This window comes from Rousettus aegyptiacus, unplaced genomic scaffold, assembly GCF_014176215.1.
Source record: "Rousettus aegyptiacus isolate mRouAeg1 unplaced genomic scaffold, mRouAeg1.p scaffold_m13_p_8, whole genome shotgun sequence".
NCBI classification, from domain to species: domain Eukaryota; kingdom Metazoa; phylum Chordata; class Mammalia; order Chiroptera; family Pteropodidae; genus Rousettus; species Rousettus aegyptiacus.
Window position 1 is genome coordinate 70898897 of NW_023416311.1, and position 19470 is coordinate 70918366.

General features: G+C 42.8%; 1 protein-coding gene across 1 annotated transcript in view; it reads left to right on the forward strand.

Moving 5' to 3' along the window:
- LOC107498715 overlaps positions 1-11847 on the forward strand; it is a 42987-nt gene extending 31140 nt beyond the window's left edge. Inside the window, exon 5 of the mRNA XM_016122166.2 lies at positions 11767-11847. Coding sequence (XP_015977652.2) covers positions 11767-11822 — 56 coding nt within the window. The 3' untranslated portion in view covers positions 11823-11847. The remainder of the gene's footprint in view (positions 1-11766) is intronic.
- The last annotated feature ends 7623 nt before the right edge of the window (positions 11848-19470 follow it).

Genomic DNA, 19470 nt, shown 5'->3' on the forward strand with positions numbered 1-19470 from the left:
CAATGGTGAATGAAAGAAGAACCACAGGGATTATTTTTGATTTACACACATCCCACATTTCATCCCAGGTGCTCTGAACATTTCCATGTCAGTAAATTTTCATTCAGTAACTAACTTTCCATTTCCTGTTTTAAATCTCAGCAACTTTCTATCCCATGCTTTATTCTAAGACTGCATCTACAGGAGACCCAAGTTCAGCAGTTGAACTGAATGGCAAGGAGGTTCAGGAACACAGCGAGTTTGGCGAATATTAAGTTGATTCTGTCAAAATGTGATTATTGAGTTCTCAAATAGGCACAGTCTGGGGCTGCCTTAGCCTGAAATCTGGTGGCCTGGCTGCTTGGGCCTGGGATGGCCCAGGGAAGTGTGGCACAACAGGCCAGGTGGAGGCTCGTTTCCCAAGTGAGCAGGCAGCCTCTCGCTCACCCTCCTCTGTGGTGGAGGTTTAGGCTGTTAAAAATAAGCAGTTGATAAAATCACCAGCTACAAAGCAATAAACAGCAACAGAACTTGACTTTGAAAGAAGCACATAAGTGAAATCAAGTGGGAAAGCACCTTTTACAAGTTCACTCAAGCCCTGTACTTCAAGGGTGTCATATATTAAATGTACCCAGAGCAGTTATTAGAGAGCTGTTTAGTTTATGCAGACTGACTTTATTATCTAGTTATCTTGTTTACTCTAATGAATGGGGCATTTAACCAGGACACTTCAGGTTGGGCATTCAGGTGTGAAAACAATCTTCATTGCTCAAGCAAGGAAAAAAATATCTCGTGCTGTTTGCAACCATGGTCACAAGGTCACATATGGCCTGGAAACTGAGGCTATAAAGCCAAGGCCATCTTGACAAACCCAACTCAGAACCAAGCAAGGTCAGTTTAGGTAAAGAAAGCGAACAGCCAGTATTATACTAGGAAATACTTTTCTAGGAAAAAGTATGATAGAATCAGAAGGAAGTTGAAGAAAGAAGGAAATGTAGGAGGGAAATAAGTTTTCATTTTAAACTTGGACAGACTTTATTTATGAAGATGCAATTAAGCTGAGACTTAAAGTGCAATACTTTTATTGCACTAATATATATTTTTTAAATTTCTCAATCATGTGATCTCCTTTGCTGGTTGGGGAGATAAAGGTGATTCTCTGCTACGAAGTCCTATCAGGAATTCATTGTATTTCCTGGAACCTTCAACTTTGAAGTGAGTCACAAAGCTTCAATGGTATAAAGGCAAATTCTCAAATACTAGTAAAGAAAACAGAAGCCTAAAACTGGATTCGTAGCTTCTTTTCCATGGACTAGTGGACTAAGCAACTGGCATATCTGTTAATCCCTGATCTAGAACAGTGAATAGTGTATGGGTAGTCGGTCTGTATCCTCTCTCTCCTCCCCTCCCTCCCTCACTTCCCACCCCCTTAGATAGATGATAGATAGATAGATAGATAGATAGATAGATAGATAGATAGATTAGATGGATAGATAGTACACCCACAAACGGACACATAGACATCTACACTAATAGAAAATTAAACCTTGCCCAAATACCGATCTACACCTAATTTCCCCAAAGCCAAATTCTCCTCCCCAACATTCTATCGGATTTCCAAAGGACATTTCCAAACCAGCAGCACTAGATCCAGCGCATTTGGGGATCCAGGCAAAAAGAGGCAAATGTCTTTTATGGGAAATAGCTTCATGGGTTTCAGGACCTTTGAGAGGCTGGGCGCGTGGCTCCCACTGGCACAGGTCAGCGCGGGGTCCTCGGCCCTGGCGCCGCTTTTCTCACCAAAACCTGGACGGCAGCACCGCAGCGCCTTCGAGCGCCGGCTCCCGGGGAGCGGAGAGGCACGGGGCCCGGAGCCTCTTACCTGAGGCTGCGTCCAGCGTGCGCGCTGCCTGCGCCGGGACGTGTCCCGGGAGCCTGGTGCGGGCCTCGGGGTCGGCGCTTGGGGGGGCAGCGCAGGCCGCGGGCAGCGGGCTGGGCGTGGACCCGCACCGCACACTTACACCTGCGGGTCCCGGCGCGGAGGGCGGGCCCCACCGTATTTACAGGAGGAGGCGGAGCCGGGAGGGCGCGGCGGCCTGGGGACGGCGAGCAGGGCAGAGCAGACTGGCGGGAGCTGGCCGCTACCGGGTGCTGCCCTTCGGGGCTGGAAGAGCGCCTGGCGTAGGAGTGGACAGCGAGGGTTGGCCTCTCCGCTCGGGGCAGGCGAACTTGGCCGCTTCCACGCCCGTGACCGTGCGCGCATGGAAGCCGGGGAAATGGGCACCCCCGCCGCCTCCCTGGCCTGCAGCCCCGGGAGAGTCGCGGCGGCGCGTTGAGGTTTTCCTCCCGGCTGTCCGAACCGCGCGTTGCGGCCGCCGGGATCCCGGCGGTGGTAAGGGAGCGGTTCCCTTCAGGACGAGGGCCCTGGATTCGAGGAGAGGGATGTGAGAGATGAGAGAGGGAAGCGTCTGCCCCCCGCCTGCGTGGCCACAGCCTAGGCGCAATGGGGTCCCCGCGTTCCCGCCGCCGCGCCCTCGGCCATAGTCCGAAATGGGAAAGGTCTACCCAGGGACCACGAGGCCCTCCTGGCACTCCGCAGACGTTGACTTGGGGGTCACTGGAGCAAATCCCACGCTGCGAGCTCCCGGACGAACAAGTTGTGGAGACACCAGGTCACAGAAAAGTGTGCTCCGTTAGAATGTGAAACAAGGGTCGCCCATACCCGAGCTGTTCAGATGTGAATTCCTAGCTCCGAGACTGAAGCAGGCCCCTGGCCCACTTTATGCCGAGTCAGTTATGCTCACAACCCTCCTTGGTCGTAGAACCCCCTTCTCCGTTCTCAATTGCTAATGATTCACCGGAATTAAACTGGTAACTTTCCCTGCCCTTGAACCGGGAGTTTCGGGATGGGTTTGCTAATCCCTGTGCTATTTGTAACCTGCTTGTGACACGTGACACGAATCCAACTGTGCCAGTTTCCACACCAGAGGTCAGGGTGCTGTGAAATGTCAGTAAAGGGCTCGCTTGGCCCAAGCTCAGGAGCTCCAGGAGCTCTGGGGATTTCCCCAACCCCGCCACTTCTTCCTCACTTCCTGTCCACTTTGAAACTCAGTCAAGAGGCAACTCCAATTGCATTAACCTTTTAAAAGTAACACTTTACATACCTCATAGAGAAAATCGTTCACAGTAGTTCTCCTTGAGGGTAAAGAGTGTATTGGGTTTTAGCTAATTACCAGAGGTGAGGGGTGTAAACTTTCAAAGAAGGAACCAGAGGGAGACAAAGAGGGAAGGGGTGGTTAGCTGCGCTCTGAGGGCTGGAGGTCTGAGTAGTGAGTGGGGCTTGGGCAGGCGGGCATACCAGGCAAGTTCCAGCATTGAAATATGCTGAGGGCACTTGCCCCAGCATCCAAATGTGGCCTTTTTCACAGTTAGCATGCCCTGGCCTCTGTGAATCTCTGCCCTAACAAAGAGTGCTGGTTATGACTGTAATAAGGAATCCAAACCTTATGACCCCATGCTCCCACCAGATTCTGTGTTCCCCGCTTTACCTACAACCTATGGCTCTTTACTGTGTATCTCTAGCATCTCAGAGAAGGTTGGAGCCAGAGGGGATAGGAGAGCTAAAAACAGTCATTTTTCAGTTGAGGAACCCGAGGCCCAAAGACATAAAGTGAGTCCACAGCTGGTTAATGTGAACCAGATGTACTGACTCTTCACTGTTCCTCCTGCACACACCTGTCATCCAGAGGACACGCAATGCCACAAACTATGAAAATGGCTTTTTATTATGTGGCTTTTAGATCATTATAACAGCACAGGCACTGTATCCCAAGGATATTGCAGCAATCTATGTCCAGGGTGGAGATAAAACTGGTCAGCGTGACAGGATAAACCACCTTCTGGAAGGGCCTGAAAGTACACCTGGCTAATGAGCGGATAACCAACAGTGGTGACTGCGCAACAGCTGTGGGCACTGGGCTTTCTGAGACCTCAGGCCTTGATGTTAGAATTTGCTGTCTCTACACGGGCCTCATAGTAACTCCTATTTAAAACTCTGTCTCTGGTCTTGTGTGTAGACCTGCAAGGAACCTTTTGATACAGCTGCCCCTCTGGTGCCACACATGGCAGACTCGAATGTGCTGGCACCAAGGACAATCCGATTAGTTCCACTTGGAATATCTGCGACTTGGATTGTTTGTGTCTTTTGGAGTCCTTTTGACTAAATCAAATGTCATGGCAACCAATCATGGGTCAAGTATAAAAGACATACTTCAGCCTTCAAGGTACTTGTCTTGGTAGCAGACTTATTGTTAGGAAGAGACTGGATGACCTTGTTATTATCTAAAACCAAGTGGCCTTTTCCAGCCTGTGTGGTAGTGAGGAAAGATAAGCCTAGACAGAATCCTTAAAAAATGACACCAGAACAAGCTTTTAAAAATAGGTAACCTTGAATTCAGGAAGTAAATACAGACAGTTAACCAAGGCAAACATTTGTTGATTCATCTGGCAAACATTTGAGTACCAGCCATAAACCAATAAACAAAACAGAAAATCTTTTGCCCACATGGAACTTACTTATATTTTAATGAGAAGGAGAAAAACAGGAAAAGAGACATGAATTATACAGAGTATTAGAAGGAGCTAAGTGCTATGGAGAATCACAAATCACAGAAAGAAACTGGGGAGTGCTGGGGAGATTTCAATGCCAATAAGGTAGTTAAGGAAAGCATCTCTGAGAAGATAACATAGCAGCAAAACCTGAAGGGAATGAGGAAGCAAGCATAGTGATAAACTATTATTGCATAACAAATTATCCCCGAATTTAGAAGCTGAAAGCAACAAAGATTTATTCTCTCCCTCACTTTCTGAGGGTGAGAATCTGGGAGCAGCTTAGCTGAATGGTTCTGGCTCAGGGTCTCTCAGTGAAACAGTTAGCAGGGGCTACATCATCAGAAGACCTGACTAGGATGGCTCCGAGGGGGCTCACTCCCACGGCTGTGGGCAGGAGGCCTCAGTTTCTCACCATGTAGACTTACCCACAAAGTCACCTGACTGTCCTCATGACTTGGCAGCTGGCTCTCCCTAGAGTAAGTGAACTGAGAGAGAGAGAGAGAGCAAATGAGGTAGAAGCTGCAGTGCCTTTTATGAAGTAGTCTCTGAAGCCCCACATTACTTCTGCTTGTGTCCTAGTCCTTAGAATTGAGTCACTAAGCCAAGGGGAGTGGGATTAGGCTCTACCCCTTGAAGGGGGAAGCATCAAAGAATTTGTGAACATATGTTAAAACTATCACAGAGAACTACAATGATATTTTGGGGAAGAAAGGAAGACCACTTCAGGCAGAGGAAACAGTGAGTTGAGTGCAAAGGCCTTGAAAGACATGTTCAGAGTGGGATTGACTGATTTGACAAACTTGAGATGAGGGTTTAGATTTGACCCTTTAGCTGACCTCCAGTGCAAAGACTAATCTGCAGAGTCATTTTATTGCCTGGCATGGTGCTGTTGATTTTATAAGGTTTATTACAGCTCAGCTTGAGTACAGCTAGCTGGAGCCAGGAGCAGGGGAAGGATTTCCCCTGGAGTGAGGATTTGCCTGGAGCTCATGTGGTCGTATCAGCAGAATTCTCCACATTGCCAAGGGAGAGAGACCACTCCCATAGTTCCTACAACATCTGGACAGCAGGCTAGAGAAGACCAGCATGTTGATATAAGAGGTTTACAGAAATCTAGTGATCTTCTGGCATCTTGTTTTGCCTCCATCAAATACCTACCAACCACTGACTGGGCCCCAAAACATAAATTATTTCTCCACAGTATGTGAAAAGGAGACGAGGCCAACCTGAGTTTATATCCTGGCCTCGTCACTTACTAGCTATGTGACCTTGGCCAAGTAAATAATATTTCTGTGCCTCAGTGTCCTCATCTCTAATAAGCAGACCTACCACAAAGGACGCCTTGAAGAATACATTTCTGGCATATGGTGGGCTATTGATTAATGTATTTCACTTCAGCTTGTGGCTACTCACCTTATCTTCCATCTGTAGCTCCCCTCCCATAGTCTTCAGGAAGGTTGATCTGACGAACCCATGGAGGAGGTAAAGAGATAGAAGAGGAGGGAAATCAGGATTCTCATGGAGAACAAAACAAGGCCATGTTGACTTCTAGTGCTCAATTTGCGATGGTTTGAGTCACTGCCAGCTCCACTGACTTCTCCCTGCAGCATATTTCTCAGATATTTCTAGCACTATCATATGATCTCAAAAACTAGCCATCCGAATGGTTACCCTGTGTTATCGGCTCTGTCATTCTACCTCTATTCCACCACTGTCTGTGGCCACCAAAACTTCTGCAAGGCAACTGCTGTTACTGGTTTCCCTGGAGGGATATGTGGGGACCCCGCCAAGGCGCTCCCCCAGCCTGACACTACTGGCCAGGGTTCAGGACTCACCTCTCCTGCTTCCACCTGCATGTCTCAGCCCCACTGGCTCTTAGTTCCGGCCCTGTACTTCCTGGTTGACACTTAGGATTTCAAAAAGGACTCAAATCAGCTTACGGAGCTCCAAAAATATAGCCAGGTGAAATAAATATGAAAATAAATGAGAAAAAGAAAGAAAGAGTTGACAACATTTCCTGCCTCATTCACACAGCTTGCTGGTAATGTGCAGAGTGGAGTAGAATCCTTTTGACGTTATCCATACAGGTAACTTCCCTGTTTTAGGATTAGATATGGTAACCTGTCTGAGACACTTGGAGATGACTCTCAAAATGGCCTGACCCAACACCCGGGAGCAGGCCACCTGGCTGCTGTGGTGCCATATGTGAGAACCCTAGCAACCAGCTGCGAGGTCTCGCTGGGTGGCATTGGGCATCTCCTCTTAGTCACACACTTGAAACTTCGGCTTCCTCCACAGCAATTGCTGGCGTAAAAAGTGAAGCAATAAGAACCTGAACACCTGAAAGCTGGGAGTCTGATAAGTTAAAAGGAAGTTTGGCAAGAAGCCACCACCGAATGCCCCAGATTTTAACAAAAAGCCTCTTGTAGTAGCCACTGAATGTAGGTTAAACCAGGGCTTAAGGCAGTGTTGATTTAGAAAGAAGAAAAAGAAAACTTCTTTGTGTGTGTGTTTTTTTTTTTTTGGTAACCTACCTAACAGAGTTATTGAAAAGATTAAACAAATACAGAGAGAAAGACCTGCTAAGATTTGTGCTCAGATGCAATTCCAGGAAAAATATTTTCTCCTGAACGATGGTAACAGCTAACCCCTTCATAGAACCTCTCATTTGTTTTTAGTGATGTACATGTCTTATTCATTTGCATTTCATAACAAGCCTATGAGGCAAGTAGTACTGGACTCTGTGTAACAGACCTACAGAGAGGGTGGGCAGCTCCTACCTTAACTGGCCAGGAAGAGGCAGAGCTGGATTTGAAACACTATGCTTCTCCCCTCCCCTAGGTGAGCCAGCACAATTTTTCATTGCACATTGGACGTCTATGGTTATTTTTCAATATCAATTTAGAATCATTCAAGAGCAAGGTAATAAACTCCCGTTTACTCTCTAATTCTCCAATTAAATGTCATTTCTCCAGAGAGACCTCCTGATCTAAATAAGCGCTGGCTCCCCATCCCCCCTGTTATTTTTAGAATACCTGGTAGTTTTCACTCAGGCACAAATCATAAGCATAGTTATATACTATCCCTTTGAGACACCACTTCTCCCCCACCCTTTGCTGTTTAAACCACTGTATCACCCGCTGCCCTTCCTGTTACTGTCATCGGTGACCTTCCGGATCTCCAATCGTTTTGGCACCTGGTGCTCAAGTCTCTTCCATTTCAAATTCTGCCGTAATTCTGGGTGCTTTTAACCTCACATGGATGACCCAGCTGACATCTGGTCTTCTCATCACCAAGTCCTTCCTCTCCCATCTATCTCAGCTGACCTCTTCCGCTGGTTTATGCTGGATCGGCCATGACCTGAAACAGCGCCTCCCACAAATGCAGGAATTGGAGCAGCTCCTTCCATCTCACTTATCCAACCATTTCTGCTACAATTTACTCCCAAATGGACCCTTTGCCTTTACCAGTCTACTCTCAACCCCTTCCTTTACTTCCTTCTTGTGTAGTTTAGATTCTACAACCTATCAATTCGGTGGCACTTCTTGATACCCTAAATTTCCAAGTCTCTGTCTTTTCATCACAGCCATCTGGCAACAGTGCCTTTGCTCGCTTTTCTGAGCCCATATCTCTTTAACTGAATGCTGCTGGTGAAAGCGTGACTCTAGAATCTATTGCTATCTGAGTAAATCAGTGTTCCCCAAACTGAAGGGCCCTCAGCCATGCTTGGCAACCCAATCCTATTTTGCTCCTAGACTGACATTCCAAATGACTATTTCAGCAGTTGGTCCAAAGCCCAGTGAGCCCTTTCCTCTTCTCTGGTGACGACTCCGATGGTCCAGATCCCTCCTAGCCAAAATGGTTCTTTGAGAGAAGCAACTACAGGTAAACCCTTGGCCAAGTGTGCTCCACCAAGAATGCCCCTAGCTTGGGGGTCCAGGGTTAGAGCTCTTTAATTTGTTCTCAAGTGCTTGGTTCCTAAAGCAGAATGGCCCTAGTCAATGGGGCTTCAAGCCCAGGCCTCCTACTGTGCCAATGCAGTTGTCCCTTCGTGGTGGCTTTGCCTGGATATTGGACCCAAGTCACCATTCTAGGCTCCCCCCACCCTTGTGAAGAATTCTTTTTTGAAGGCCCTTGATATTTCTTGCTGGAGGCATACTTCAGAATTACCTCCATCCATCAGCAAGGTGTTGGGGAGGAAAGATAATCTTCCTTCTACTCTTCTGAGTTCTTGGCTGAAATCTTGTAATAAAAGACAGATTAACAAAAGAAGAATAAACAGAAGCTTACTAACTTGGGTAACTCATGGATGCATGGGAGATACCCAGGGAGAAGAGAGTAACCCACTCTGGTGGCTAAGAATTCAGGCCACCATCTTAATAGGGAAAGGGGAGGGGAAATGGCAGCCTCTTAGGGAAGAGTGAGTGATTTTTAGGAGGAATGAATGGGACCTTAGAAGAATAGGTGAGAGGTATAATAGTTTGTGACAAAGCTTGTTGGGTATGATGTGGACTTCTAGTCTCCTCTCCTGTGACAAGAATCAATCCTCCCTGGTTGAAAAAACTCTTGGGAAGGGGTTTATGACAACTGAGTTCCTCTTGGAGGATCTTTCTTTAGGCAGATAAGCCTTTCTCTGTATTGGCTGTTTTTCTAGTGCCTACAGCTTAAAATGATCAATATGTCAATGCAGTGGCACATTTTGAGGTGGCATACCCTGAATTTCTACAGTCACATTTTGGGGTGGCATATTCTGCTACCCTTCAAAGGCTTAAAATACAGTTGCTCAACTTTCTTTAGCAAGAAAGAGAGCAGTGAGGAGATATTGTTGACATTCAGAAGAGAGGTGCTGAGGAAAGGAACTTAACCCTCCCTATATACACATATACACTCTTATAGTTTAATTGGTTTATTCACATACTCTATAGTTCAAAAAAGATTTAAGCTGGTTTACAAAATACATATAATCTGACTATATAAAATGAAATAGCAAATACCATGCTATAGTAGAAACCTGCATACCTCCCCTACCTGATTTGAGTTCTCTGAAGACCAGAACAATGTGTTTTGTCTGTCTTTCTCCTCTCTTATAGGAGGAGGATGCATAAGGATGAATAGAGGAAAAGAGAACCAGTCTATCAGGAAGCTGCGTGTATCTCTTTCTTGCATGGTCTTGGGAGAGTAAGGTGCAAATTCTAGTACAAGTTATTGAGTAATTGGTTGCCAAACGAGTCGAGAGATTGGTGGAGTGGAGCTATCTAGGAGACTGCATATTTCTGCAGTACAGGGAAATTGGGAAAAGTGCCAGCCACAGCCCCTACAGCCTTCCAGGCAGTCAGAGCCGCCACCTCTCTGCACACAGTCTCTGGATGCTGGTGGACAGTGTCTACAAGCACCCCATGGCCTCCAGGGAATGCAGTGCTTCTGATCAGCTTCTGCTGGCTCAGCTAGGAGTCTTGACCAGGTGGAAAATATAATGGCTTTAGCTAAGAACATACTCTGCTGATAGGCTGGCCATGTGTCTATCAGACACTGCTATCTCACTGGCCTGGAGAAAGAAAAATATGATCAGCTCATATTTCTGATATTCCTGGCTAGCCAACTGTGCTGTTTATGACTTCCACCAGACAGACAGAAAAAAAAAAAGCATATTGGAAATAATTGTACAACTTCACAGATCATTAGCAAACTTGACTCCCCATTACCCCAGAGTTGTAATGAGTTTTACTTTCATCCAATCTTTGACTATTACTCAAAAGTAAAATCTACCCTCAAATCTGTATACTCTTTGTAATTAGACCCATTTCTCTCAACATCCAAGAATTGAAAGATACCAAAGAAAAGTACCCATCTAAAGCACAAATCGTAAGTGAATTAAATAGAGAAATAGCCACAATAAAAGAGAATGAATGTATACATGAGGTGGGTTCCTCATCAGATAAATTCTTAGAGATACAATAGCTGGCCATTAGGTCACATGTTTAACTCTCAAATATTCCAAGGGGTGCTAATGAATATTCAAACAAAGTCCTCTGAGTAGAGCATAACTACTTGTAATCTCAGTGGAGTTAGCACTGCAGGGGATAAAACCACCAAAGACTGAACAGAGTGATCAGGAGGTTACTGCACAGTGGCAGCAAGGAGAGACCGTGGGTGTATATTCAAGGAGGTGGGGTTTGTGAGGGAAGGGAAAAGAAAGAGGTCTGGAAATCTTGGCCCTGAGGAGCATGGTCCTCTGGAGGGATGTGGGGAGAGGCGGCTTCATCATGCATCACACCACAAAGTGAGTCCTTTCCCTTGATGACTCCCTATAGTAATTTCTCCCTCAGGCAGGGAAGTGCACTGTTTCTATGCATCCTTCCTGTGATGGTCTCATGATAACCCACAGGGATGTGCTGAGAAGCAGGACCAGGGACCTGAGAAGAGGGAAGATCTGGGCCTGACTCCCCATACAGCTTGGTCACAATACCAGGTGGGATGCTGGCTCGACACACAGACCTTGAGGAGGAAGTGGCTATAGCCACATATGAGAAATTTGACTTGATCACTGGGAATATGTCTACATAGGGCAGGCCAGATAAGGACCTCAAGAGTCACTGAGGAAAGCAGTGACTCCCCTTCCTGAGAGGAACTTGAACATGGGACAACAGCATCCTCGCGCTATGTCCAGGTTCGATTCTGTAAGGACCTCTCCCGGATTTGTGGGAGCTGCTCTGCAATGTTTCTGAGTTTAGGGGGAGGTGAGCTTAGGAACAGTGAAACTTATGTTCAGTGAGGAGTAGCATACAAGGAAAATGATGGGATGGGGAAATGCCTCTCTTATTGGCCTTGGCTTCCAGAAGGAACCATTTATGCCCCTTTTATACAAGCAGATGAGTTTCATTCCAGGCATTATCTCTCCACCCCAGCTGGTAGAAGCCTGTCCCAGCGGGGCCTGTTTTTCACAGCTGCATCTTAACCGGCTTAAATCTTTCTGGCATTTGCAATTTAGGAGACATTTTCCTTTCCCATGTGAAAGCCCTTACGTGGGATGCCAGCTGGGGAGTATCAACTCTACTTGTGAGAGCTGTTTCCCTTTGGGGTCAACAAAAGGAACATGGACGAGGAAACAGAAGGCCCACATCTCATCTGGGCCCTGAGTAGGAACAAGGCAACTTATTTCATCTTTCTGTGCCTCAGTTTCCTCATCTGCAAAATGGAGTGATAATGAATTTTCCCGTCTGCCTTCTCCCTGAGGCCACAGAAGAGAAGAACACTTGCTGGCGTAGGAGCAGCGGCAGGAGCTCACCTTACACTGGTTATCTGTGCATTTGAGTAAGTGATTTCTTCTTTAGCAAGTTCACTTTAGCAAAGACAGTTTTTCACCAGTCAGCTCAGTTTGAGTTTCTGGACATGTCTCCTAGTGACATCCTTGGGCAGGTGGGGTCTGTTATTATGGTTTGTTTTTGGGTGAGGCAGCTATTTGAGGTCTGAAGTCAGAGGTTAGGGGCATACCACTGACTGAGAATAGCTGGATAGGACTGCTGGCTTGTTTCCCTGCCCAAATGAGGCTATAGAATGGGTTTTGCAGCTACCTGGATTCTCTGATAGGTTTACTAGATGGTTAGGACTGGGTACCATGCTCCAGTAAGTGGGGCTATGAATTAGTTTCCTTGCCTTGGCTGGGCATCAAGAACAGACCCACGAATTTCTCGGCTTTGTTAGGGGACCTGAATTGGGCAAGAGAGTGCAGTAAATATCCTGGTCATGTGAGGCCACCAGTTTGGCTCTGAAGACAGGAAAAGCCACAGGATGTGCTTTATGTTCAAATTCCACTGTAATCAGGGCAGGTGGATGGGGTATCAGCTTCCCAGGTGCTCAGGTAAGGTTTCCTGGTCAGGCGGGCTGAAGGTTGTATCCAGCAATAGAAGGCTATGAACTAGTTTCCTTTACCAGGCACAGTGGGAGCAGCAGCTCAAAGGCTACTAATGCTGGTTGTGGTCTTGACTCAAGCTGACCTGTCTCAAGTTCCCTGTCCAAACAAGGCCACTGACTTTGCTCTGGAGGCATCTGCTTTGTTTGCCCTCCTCTCAGCTTGAGAGGTGTTGGGTTGCAGAGCTTCCAAATATTCTCACCATCCCTTTCTGTCACTGTGGGTTTGGGGGCCATGCTCTGCAGGGGGTGAGGCTATATTTCTGGTTCCTGACTGGGTGGGACAAGGAGGGCCTGGTTCAGGTAACTTCCAGATAATCTCCGAAGAGGCTTTCTGGTTGGGAGGGGCCGGAAGCCGTATGTATAGCGGGTGGGGCTATGGATCAGCTCTTTTTTCGTGGGTGTAGTTAGCCCAGGCTCTAGGTCTGATAGAACTCCTCATTTGGGGAACCAAATTAGGCAGAACTACACCCCACCAAATTCCCCAGACTGTGCCACTGTCCTGGCTCTACAGATGAGCGAAGCCACTGGTTGAGATTATTACTTGGACTCTGTAGGTAGGAACTCAATCTGCCAAGACTCAAGTACTGATTGTTAGAAGCCCTTCCCCACTTCTTTTTCTCAATCAGACTCCCAATGGTGGAGCCCTGTGGATTCCCCCTGTGAGCCCCATGGGGGCGAAACCAAAGTAGGGACTCCCACAAAGCAACCCGCAATGCTAGAGGTGGTTGGATGTCACCCCTCGGCTCTCTTTCCACTGAAGGAAACATAGGCTTAGGTGAGACGCTGGCATGGTGTTGCACCTGCCAGAAGGAACAATGCCGTCCGCATGTAGCCATTCTTCTTACCCTTCTAATGCTGTCTGTCTTGGTCTTTGTGGTGCAGGGGGTGTCTCAGCCTCACTCCCTGTTCTAGGATTCTCTCAGGGGTGTCTTGTCCACAATAGTTTTTCTGGTAAGGGGGAGCAAAGTCAGGACTATGCATGTTGCCATCTTGGTGATATCACTCCATTTTTGTTACTTCTTGAATAATCATTAAAGGAAAAATCCCTGAAAACGGGAGGACTCCTAATGATAGTATAATAGTGAGAATAAATATAGCAGTTAAGGTGTTTTTATTTCATACATAGGAAAGTATTATGGATGAATTATATATAATTGTAGTGTTATGATACAAATGTTTGGAATTATTATAGTCGGATTATTAGTTGTTATTCAATCTATGTGAGCAATTGATGAGTAGGCTATGATTTTTTGTAGCTGGGTCTGATTGAGTCCTCCCCCATTCTCCTACTATGATTGATAAAGTAGATATAATGAGTAGCCTTTTTAGATTAAGGGATGATGAAATTTGATATAAAATTGATAGTGGTACAAGTTTGTCATGTTGATAAAATTAGGCCAGATGTTAGTGTAATACTTTGTGTAACTTTAGGACTTAAAGGTAGACTCGGAAAAGTCCAAGTTTTATGACAAGGGCCATTTTTATGATAATGGATGCTGTTGGACTAAACTTTTTTCTTATTTTTCATTGCCCAGGATATATTAGATTAACAATGGTAGCTATTATAAAAAGTATAGGTATGGTGGCTTGTGTCAAAAAATATTTAGTGAATGCTTCCATGGCTCATGGGTTTAATTTTTTTTTTATTAAAACTAGAATAATAGTTAATATTTATTTCAAAGCTGATTCTGATTATAAATCACTCTGAGCTTATAGTTGCTGAAGTGATAGTAATACAATATTAAAAATACAGAAAGAATATAAACCAACATTTTTGGGGTATGGGCCTGATGGCTTATTTAGCTGACCTTACTATGGAATATGATGCAACATGGTAGCAGAGATTTTTTTAATTCTTAGGAGTAGGTTCAATCCCTATAATTCTAGAAATAAGAGGATTTGAACATGTGTAATTTACTCTATCAAAGTAACACTTTTCAGACATATTTCTTATGTTTGTTGTGGGATACAATGATATAATGGTAAGTAATGATACATGTCATGCGAAGGGCTAATATTAACGGTAGGAATTTTTTCATAGATGTATAAATTGGTTATATTGAAATCATGGATTGGATGCTCAAATTCATAGATGAGTTCTGGTAACAAAATTGACTATAGTTCTGGTATATAGGAGTTGTAAAATGCTCCTAGGAATAAAATTGTTGTAAAAATATTAAAATGTTGACATATTCTGTTAGGAAGAGTAGGGCTAATGTCCCCACTGCATACACAATATTGAAGACAGAAATGAGTTCTAATTTTCCTTCTGTTAGATCAAATAGAGCTCAGCTGGTTTCTGCTAGGGTTGAGATAAATCATATTATGGCTAGTAGTCAAGATGGAAAAATTAGCCATAAATATTCTTGAGTGGTGATTAACGTTGAGAGTGTAAATTATCCATTTATTAATAGCATTGATAATAGAATGATTGCTAACAACACTTCATGTGAAATTGTGCTATTGCTCGTAGGGCTCCAGTAAATGCAAATTTTTAAATTTAAGGATTAACCTAACCAAAGAATAAAGTATATAGCTAGACTTGAAATGGCTAATATAAATAGTAAGCCTAGGTTTATGCTGATGAGTGGATATGGAAGGAGTAATGGGATTCATATTGTGATTCATATTGTTAGGGCCAAAGGGAGGGCTAGGACTGGTCCAATAATACACACAGATACTGATGATGTTAGGGTTGTAATGGTTCTTTAATGAACAGCTTGATGGTATCGGCAATGGGTTGGAGCAGGCCATGAGGTCTGACAACGTTTGGTCCTTTACAGAGTTGAATATAACTAATACTTTTCATTTGATTAGTGTAAGGTATGCTATGGCAAGTAAAACAAGAATAATTAATAAAAGTTTAATTATAAACATTGTTAAGGAGAGGAGTTGAACCTCTGACTATAAAGTTTTAAGTTTTATACTATTATCAGGCTCTGACACTCTAACAAACCCTGTTCTTGGGCAAGGTTGGTGTAAGTTAATTATATTAACATTATATCATACATTAATCTGAAGGTACTTTTGTAAAGCAGGACCTATTTCTCTTGTACTTTCATACTGAGAAAAATAGGAAATAGAAACCGACCTAGATTACTGTGGTCTCAACTCAGATCCCATAGTACTTTAATCGCTGAACAAATGAACATTAATAGCAGCTACACCACCGGGACATCAGATCCAAGGTCGAGATCGTAAACCCTATTGTCAATATGAGCTCTAGAATAGCACTGCCCTGGTATCCCTAGGGTAACTTGTTCCATTGATCAAGTTTTGAGATCGATAAGTGATAACATATTTTGACTAGATGGTCTCAATTTTAATCACTCAGAGGTTGAATCACCCAAGGTCACCCCAACCAAAACTGTTAGTTTAATTTTGTTATCCCTTAATTCGGTTAAAATTAAGGGACAGTAAAACCATCTTGCGACTCTTCATACACGTCCTTATTTGGAGAACAAATGATTATGCTGCCTTTGCATGGTCAGGATACCACCGCCACTAAGCAATTGTCACAGGGCAAGCAGTGCCTGTAATATTAGAGGTGATGTTTTTAGTAAACAGGCAGGGTTTGTATATGCCAAGTTCCTTTTACTTTTTAAATCTTTCCTTAAGTGCATACCTGTTTTGGGTTAACAACTGATTTAATAAACAATCAATTATTTAATTGTTAACCATCAGTAATTATCTGTTCTGATATAAGCTTATGTGAGGAGAAAAATGTCTTGTAGCTCATATTAATAGTATTGCTTCTATTAATAGATTGATCCAGTATTAAGTTAGGAATTAGTTTTCATTATTGGAATTGAGTATATTGCTGAGCTTGAATGCTTCCTTAACTGGTGGCTGCTTTTGGGCCGACTATGATATTATTAATACTCTTAGGAAGGTTGCATTCAGTATTTAAAGCGTTGTGCCTCTTTAGATTAATACTTAAATTCACATTACAATTATTTTTTAGGTAAATTTAAAGTCGAACTAAAATTCTGTTCTAGATAACTAGCCATTCCCAGGCTTGGCAGGTTTTCCACTTCTACCAGCAAATCTCACTGCCTTGCTGCATAGATAAGTTTGTTCTTTAGAAATTTTTCATATGTAGCTCATCTGGTTTTGGGGTATTTATTTTTTAAGTTGTTCTTAAATCATTATGTAAATGATTGAACAAGAACAGCTTGTTAAGGTAAAAGATATAAACTTTGCTTTTTAATACTTTTAACACTTCCATCATTCTCTTACAGCACTTTATTTTATGGTGCCAATTAAAATCTATCTCCTATATTTTTACTCATAATCGAGTGTATTATTTAACTTACATGTTATAATCAAGCTTAATTAGTTTGGGCTAGCTTTGGTTCAAAGTGGTCATTTAAGTTTTAAGATGAAATCTCCTAAGCGTGCTTAATTTAAGCTATACTTTGATTAATCCAAGCACTTTCCATTATGCTTACATTGTTACTACTTGTCTCTTCGTGTTAGTTCTGAATAAATTGTATATATAGGTTTTGATATTTTGAGGAGGGTGATGCTTTCACGACCTAATTCAATTTAGCTCTGTATTCTTAATTTACTGCTACATCCTCCTTCAGTTTTCAATTTCATAAATACTTTCACGTTAAGTTTAATGTTCTTAAAGTAGAAAATGTAGCTCATTTCTTTCCACCATACTCTACATACTGACTTAGGTTTTTATGTTGATGTTTGTGCTTACTATGCTCCCTTTGTTAGGCTTTGCTGAAGATGGCAGTAGATGGGCTGTATTAGCAAGGGCTGGTGAGGGGTACTGGGCTTTGATTATAGAATAGGCCCCTCGAGAGAGATATAAAGCACCACCAAATCATTTGAATTTCAGGCTATTACTAGTAGTATTCTGGTGAATAATTTTGTTATAATAATTATTTGGGTTCAGGGCTAAGCATAGTGGGGCATCTAATCCCACTTTGAGTCCTAGCTATCGGTAAGCAAGAATAAAGTCATTTTCATAGTTTAATTTTAGCTGTAGTTTTACAGTCTCATTTAAACTTCATTATGAAAACATCTCTAACACACTCTGTGTTAAAAATCTTATTAATTTGGGTGAATCGTATTACTGCAGTGGTTGGCATGAAATATACTAACCCTAGTAGGTTTAATTTAGTCAAACTTTAAAAGTTCATGGCTTAGTTTTTATCACTGCTGTTTCTCGTGGGGATGTGGTTAAGCAAGGTGTTATGAGCTACTCGTTAGTGAGCTTGATTACCGCTCTTTTAATCACTGATCTAGAGGCCATTCTCGCTGAGATGCAGATACTTACATGTTATTAAAAATTAATAGAAAGGCTAGGACCAAACTTATGTGTTTGTGGAATTAGTAAACTCATCTAGGCATTTTCAATGTCTTCATTTATAATGCTACTTTAACAAATTAGATCTAGGGGATCCCTGTCCATTGAAATTTTATGAATTTAAGTAGCATGCTAGCATTAGTGAAAGTATTTTAAACTATTAATGAGTAAATATTTCTAGTCTTATGTGGTGTTTGAAATTTTTATTAAGCTAAAATATGTCTTAGTTTGTGACTTAGATATTTATTATTGAATAAGGGAAGTAGGCTTTTATTTACTACCTTATTTAACAGGTTTGCCAAGATTGTTAATAAATATATAGTTTAAGGTCTATGAGAGGTAAGAGATGTTTGTTAATTTTTGATAAACACATGTATGTGTTCACTAGTCCTTAATTATGGTTTTGCTTTCTCTGGTATCAGTTACCTGTGGTCAACTGCAGTCTGAAAATGTTAAATGAAAAATTCCAGAAATAAATAATTTATAAGTTTTAAATTGTACTTTAAATTGCCATTCTGAGTAGCATAATGAATTCTCTCACTGTCCCATTCCATCTAATCCGGGACATGAATCATCCTTTTCTTAAGCACATCCACACTGTATAAACTTGCTAGTCACTTAGTAGCTATATTTGTCAGATTGACTGTGGTAGTATTACAGAGCTTGTGCTCAATATTTTATTTAATAATGGCCCCAAAGCCATTCAGATCTTTTATTATAGTATATTGTTTTTCTAACTTATTGTTAATCTCTTACTCTAATTTATAACGTAAACTTTATCACAGGTATGTATGTATAGGAAAGTACACAGTATATATAAGGTTTAGTACTATTTCAGACATCCACTGGAGGTCTTGAAACATATCCTCCACAGATAAGGGGGGGACACTACTGTATATGTAAAATTCTCTTATGTCCTGTAAGCATTGACTAAATACCTTTTGGTAAATGTTGGTAAATAATATTCAATATAAGCTCAGTTACAAGTTGCTGGATGATGGTAAGGTCTCAGATGGCTATAGCTGAGTCACAGCATCCTCCCCAAATTAAAAAATACCAAATGTATGACAACTCAGCTATGTGTGAGCACGGGCTGATTAGTCATTAGTCCATTAATATGTCTTATTTAAGAAGAAAGAGCGGGTGATTTTAAGTGAGATGGTCCTGAAGAACGAACCAGGTGCCAGATACCTCAGTTCTAGAAACCCCTGTTGTGGCCTGGAGGAGGAAGAGGGGCACATCTGTAGAAGGTTTGCTGGTCTCTTGAAGTTTAGTGATGAAGGAAAGTTGTCAGTTGTAATAAGCATGGTGACTAGAGCTAATTTGACTTAATATACAATCAATATCTTATGTAATATCAATTTTATCTGTCAGTTTATGAATAGCTACATGGAAGAGAATTTTATGTACAATAAACCATTCTATGTATTATGTAATATTCATAGTTTGTGCTTGCTTATATGCATAGAGTAGTTTATATACGATTATACAGAGTATGTGTCATAATCAAGCACATAGCTACTAATATATTGTAATGGGGTACATTATTTAATTCACAACGTACATAGCAATGGAATAGTCTAGAATGTTTTTAATACTGACAAAGCATGTGACAATGTTTCACTGTTCATGTGCAACTTTAAGGG